The following is a 6102-nucleotide window of genomic DNA, read 5'->3' on the forward strand; positions in this document are numbered from 1 at the left end:
TTATTCTACTCATTATCATATTTTGTCTCTATCTTGTGCATCAAACTAACTAAAAATATATTAATAAAAAAATATTATATTACTATTTTTGAAAATAACAATTATTTTTCAACTAAAGAAATAAGTATTTTTAAAGAGAGAAAATTTCCAATATAAGGAAATAGTGACGTGGACCTGTCTTGAAATTCTAGAAAGCTTTTAATTTATTTTTCTTTAACAGACAGCACACAGTTAAACACCATGCAAGCTAAATTACATTTATACCCCTAAATGTATACTCATTCATTCTCTTCCTTGACCTCTATATAAAAAACTCGCCACACAATGCTTCTTCCCAAAATACAGAAGCTCCAACATTTCCATTCTCATTCCCATTTTACCCTTGTCAATTCTTTGATTCAATTTTTCAATGGCGGCAATGCTCAATTTCACCGGCCTCTCCGCCGGACCACTCCAATTCTCCGATGACTGTTCCTCCTCCGTCCAGAAACCGAGCTCCAATAGCTCAAATCGCCGCACGGTTTCCGTCCGAGCCTCATCGGCAGTAGTCGACACACGGAGGCCGGCGACTAGTCTCTACGAAGTTCTTCGAATCAAGCCGGGAGCATCTCATTCGGAGATCAAGTCGGCTTACCGGAGTCTGGCGAAGGTTTACCATCCCGACGCGGCGGCGCAACGGTTTCTGGAGTGTGGCGACAGAGACTTCATCGAGATCCGCAAAGCTTACGAGACACTTTCTGATCCATCAGCGAGAGCGATGTACGACATGTCGTTGATGGCGGCACAGTGCGAGAGGAATAGGCAGTTTTCGGTTTCGGTGACACCGAAACGGTATTCTTCAGGATATACAAGATGGGAAACGGATCAATGCTGGTAGAAAGCGTTCAACTTGTTTCGGATAAAATCAAAGAAACTTCACAGAAAAGAAAAGAAAAACAATTGAAAAATGGGAAATTAGAAAGAGAGTGATGAGATTTGAAATTGATAGTTTAGCCAAGTGAACTCTGTTACTTCTTTTGGTGAGAATGTAAATGATCTTTTTTTTCAAATTAGTCGGTAAATTTTAAAAAGGAAGTAAAAGAAATTGTTGCAGAAATAGTTGCTACTCTCTCCGAATTAAAAGTTAATTTGTATTAAAATAATATTTACTTTTAATTTTTAATAATGTCACATTTATTTTTATTTAACTATTGATCTTTTTGGTAGGATATTATAGTAACTTGCCTCATACTCACATCTATAATTGGAAAAAATTTATGTATCCTGATTCCTGAGTCAATTTCTGCATGGGCATCAATCTTATCTCTATTTGCAGTTTTAATAAAAAAGAAATTAATAAATTAAAAATTATTATATCATTTTAAAATTTTTATTGAAGAATTATTAAATAAACAAAAACTTATATTAAATATATATAATAATTTAAGTATGATGTATTTTTTTAAAGGTAACCATCCATTTTTTATATGATAACATAAATTAAAATATAAAACATATATTATGAAGTAATGGGCAAGGTGAATACTAAAGTATTTGTGTACTTTATCTTAATGGATAATTATATGTGTCAGCGCCATATTTATTGGGTACAATTACAACTCTCATATCTAAATATATTATTTTCTTATTTTATAAATTAGTCACATACAAAATTAATAAAAAAAATTAAAAAATATATTATTATTTCAATATTATTTATCATATGATATTTTTATGTTAAAAAATATAATGGATATATACTAGCAGTGTGATTAGGCGGGATTTGATTACTTTTCAAATTTTTAAAATAGGAATGACAATTGAATCCAAAAATTATTAAGTAAAATAAAAATCTGAAATAAGAATGACACCTAGACCTGTAAAATATTACCGAGTAAAATAAGAGTCTAAAATAGGAATAACAACTGGATCTGAAAAATATGTGTAAAATAAAATCATATAAAAGAGATATACGTTTTGTAGCTTATGCACAAGGTAAATACTAAGGTACTTGTGTATGCACTTATACTCGTTTAATTTATTGGATAATTATCTGTGTCAATGGATATAAGTATAACTCTCATTTCTAAATATATTATTTTCTTATTTTTTTTGTATTATTTACATACATAATCAATAAAAATAGTTCAATAAAATTATTACTATTTCTATATTATTTATCATATTATATTCTTATGTCTAAAAAAATTGCAATGGATATACACTGACAATGTAAAATAATTATATACTGTCCTTCAATAAAAAACAACAAATTACTAAACTATTAAAGTATTTTTAAAATTTAAACGTGATTAGGCAAGATACACGTCGTTGATTGCTTATAAGTGTAAAAAGTGTAAAACAATTTTACTTTTTCTCATATCTAAAATAGGGATGACAAATAAGAATGACAACTAGACCCAAAAATAATACCGAGTAAAATAAGAGTTTAAAATAGGAATAACAACTTTATTTAGATAAAATACGAGTAAAATAAAATTATGTCAGAAAGATATACATTATGTAGATAATTGGCAAGGTGGATAAAAAGTTCTTCTATGTACACTTATACTCATTTATTTTAATGCATACTTATTCGTGTTTACACCCACACTCAGTGGGTATAAGTTACAACCCTCATCTCTAAAAAAAATTGTATTAATCATATACAAAGTTAATAAATATAATTTAATAAAATTATTATTATTTCTATATTATATTTTTATGTCAAAAAAATTATAATAGATATGCAATGACTGTATAAAATAGAAATTTATTAAAATATTTTTAAAATTTAAATGTGATTAGACGAGATATACGTCATTGATTGTTTGTCGGTGTAAAAAATGTAAAACAATTTATATCAATTTTTCTCATGTCTAAACTAGGAATCACAACTTGAATCCAAAAAATATTAAGTAAAATATAAATCTAAAATAAGAATGACAGCTGGATCCGCAAAATAATACCGAGTAAAATAAGAGGTTAAAATAGAAATGACAATTAGATCCGAAAAAAATACAATAAAGTAAAATATGTAAAGAAGACATAGATATGAACACGAATAATTATCCAATAAAAATTCAAAAACCTTAATACCACCAAATCATATATTTGACAATATATATTTTTAAATTTTATTATTATTATTATTATTTAGTATTTTTTATTAATTTTAAAAATATATTACTATTAAATTATTACACCCTTTAATATAAGTGTTTATTTTTTTATTAATTTATCAATAAAAATTTTGAAATTTTTTAATAATATATAATATTTTATAATTTATATATTTATTTTTATTGTAAATGAGGGGACAACTTGTTAGGTATCTATAACATAGGCAAAAGATATACTAATTTGGTATCAAACAGATATGGATTCGGATAGGGATGGATACAACTAATATAGTACCATGATCAAACTTTGCATAGTCATCGCTTGGCTTGTTATTTTGGGACGGATGAATTAAGAAAATAAAATTGTATTTTAAATTTTAAACACAATAAATGTGTGTGCGCCTTTAAGGTAAATTACTTGGACAGAGGAAAAGAGTCGATGGAATTTAAACTTCTTGGGGAACAGATAAAAAGGCAATAAAAGTTATATGACTATGAAAAACTGTAAATATAGTGGCAAACCGTTGATCTCTTTCGCTCTTACTCAACAATTGTCATCTAAAACTCATGAAAGAACCAACGATATCAAATTCAAATCACCAAAGTACATGCAAACAATGCTTAATTGTCACGTAAACCTTGATACCCTCTTTAAAAATGACCGAGTAATATTTAAGAAAACAGACATGCAAACAATGATTTCTCTCCTTTCAGTAGGTCCTCTTCTCACGTATACTTCTCAAGTTGTCAGTATACTTCTCTAAGTTGTCATTACATTTCTACGTTACTTAAGGTTATATTTGGGAGTTTGGAGGGGAGAGAAAGGCTCCCAAAAACAAAATTTTAAAAAAATATAAAAAAATATTTGACATTTTTTAAAAAAAATGAAAATTTCTTTGCCAACCTCCCAACTCTCTATCCCACCTCTGATGAAAAACCCAAACTATCCCTGACTTCGGAAGTTCATATCCGAAATGCAAGAAAAAGGTGTTTTCGGAGATGCATCTCCGAAAGCGCCTTTTTTTTTGAAAAAATTGTCTTATTTCGAAAGTTCATTTCCGAAAACAACATTTCGGAAGTTCATTTCCGAAATACTGCGCGTTTTGCAGATTAAGCAAAACAGCCCCCTCCCCCAAACATTTTACCCTAATCCTATTCTAAACACAACCCCTCTTCAAATTTTCTGCAAAAAGCAAGTGTAAGATCAAAGAGATTGCCCAAGTCTTCTTCCAATCTCAACCAAACTCATCATCAAACACTAATTGGTAAGTTTATCATTGTTTTTTCAAGTTTTAGATCTATTTGAATAAACTCTATTAGGGTGTTTAGAAACTGAAAAAATCACATTAAGATAGGTTAGTACTGATATTAGGATGTTTAGTAGGCATAAAAATAGTTTTGGTTTAGGTTTTTTGGGTCTGCCATTGGAGGTTGCAGAGAAGCTCTGCGCAGGGGTGTTTCGGAAGTTCATTTCCGAAAACACCTCCATCCTAGTTTTCGGAAATGAATTTCCGAACTGTATCAGAAGTGCATTTTTTTGTTTTTTCATTTGTCTCGCATATTAATCGATTTCGATTGTTTACAGGAACATGTCAGGCAACCAACCAGCACGCATCAGACAGGGTAGGGAGACCCAGACTGCGTCGGATAGACGCGAGCGGGCGGCGGCGCAGCTGGCGTCGACCCAGGGACGGGGGCAGGGTCGGGGACGCCGTGTGCGAGTTCCCGTGGACGTGGGAGAGGGTACATCTGGTTCAGGATCTAGGAGTCGGCTGGCTCGGGCATATTCTTCCCGTCAGCGAGAGGAGGAGGAGGAGGAGGAGGAGGTGGCGGCAGTGACTTACCACGAGCCGGAGGGGGTACCGGATATTGACCCTCCAGCCGGGGAGGATGATGAGCAGGAGGACGGCTATCCGGGAGGGCCCTTTGACACCTCTGTGCTGATTAGCTACAACGATCACGTCGCTCGGCGTATCTGGGAGGGAGAGGTATTTTTTATCATTTAACCGTTTAATTGTCACCATTTTTTATAATTTAACCGTTTATTTCTCGCTTATTTAATATATGTCGTTTATTTGGTTTTTTTTCAACAGGAGCGAGGGCCGTTGAAAATGGTGAACCACGCCCGGAAGATTTTCAGTCTGTTTAAACCAACAGCTGAGTGGTTTAACGACCATGTGCGAGGTTCAGGGCTCAGCGGGCTCTGCATGACGGGGTACACCACCATCAGCACCGGCATGCAGGGGGCATTTGTGGAGCGCTGGCACAAGGAGACGTCCTCTTTCCACTTGCCGGTTGGGGAGATGACGATCACCTTACATGACGTGCAGTGTCTTCTCCACCTGCCGATTAGGGGGCCGCTGTTGCACCACTCCAAGATCCAAAGGGTCGGGGCCATTGAGTGGATGACGCTCTATTTGGGCATGGAGCACGAGGTTGCTCACTTTGAGTGCGTCACGACATCTGGGCCTCATGTCCGGTTCACCACACTGAGCTGCTATTTTGAGCACCACCTGGACGCGGCGGCCGAGGCTGAGGGTGAGGGTGACGAGCTATTCACATAGTATCACCGCGGTTGCGCTCTCCGGTGCTGGTGCATGCATGTGGTAGGCGCTGCATGCTTTGTGGACAAGAGTGCAAGGTACGTTGACGTGACCTACCTCCGCTACTTCATGGACCTGGATACCGTTCACCAGTGGAACTGGGGGCAGCTACTCTGGTATACCTCTACCAGAAGCTGAATGAGGCCTCCAACTGGAGGACGAGGCAGTTAGTCGGATGCTGCACACTACTTACGGTACATTTTATTTTAATACATTATCGTATTTATTTATTTATTTATGTTTCGTATTTATTTTTAATACATTATCGTGTTTGTGTTTTAGAGCTGGATCATATCCTACTTCTCCCGCATCCACGGCTTCCGCTACGATCCTGCATACGTGGACGTCATGCCTAGGGCCGCCAGATACGCTCTCCAGAGGGGGAACGATGTGGTGGG

At 34.8% G+C, this 6102-nt stretch overlaps 1 protein-coding gene across 1 annotated transcript; it reads left to right on the top strand.

Moving 5' to 3' along the window:
* Nucleotides 1–325: 325 nt before the first annotated feature.
* Nucleotides 326–1096, top strand: LOC131656480 (chaperone protein dnaJ 11, chloroplastic-like). Its single transcript, XM_058926188.1, has one exon. The coding sequence runs from the start codon at nucleotides 410–412 to the stop codon at nucleotides 875–877; it is 468 nt and encodes a 155-aa protein (XP_058782171.1). The 5' UTR covers nucleotides 326–409; the 3' UTR covers nucleotides 878–1096.
* The last annotated feature ends 5006 nt before the right edge of the window (nucleotides 1097–6102 follow it).

The sequence above is a fragment of the Vicia villosa genome, linkage group LG3 (genome assembly GCF_029867415.1).
Source record: "Vicia villosa cultivar HV-30 ecotype Madison, WI linkage group LG3, Vvil1.0, whole genome shotgun sequence".
NCBI classification, from domain to species: domain Eukaryota; kingdom Viridiplantae; phylum Streptophyta; class Magnoliopsida; order Fabales; family Fabaceae; genus Vicia; species Vicia villosa.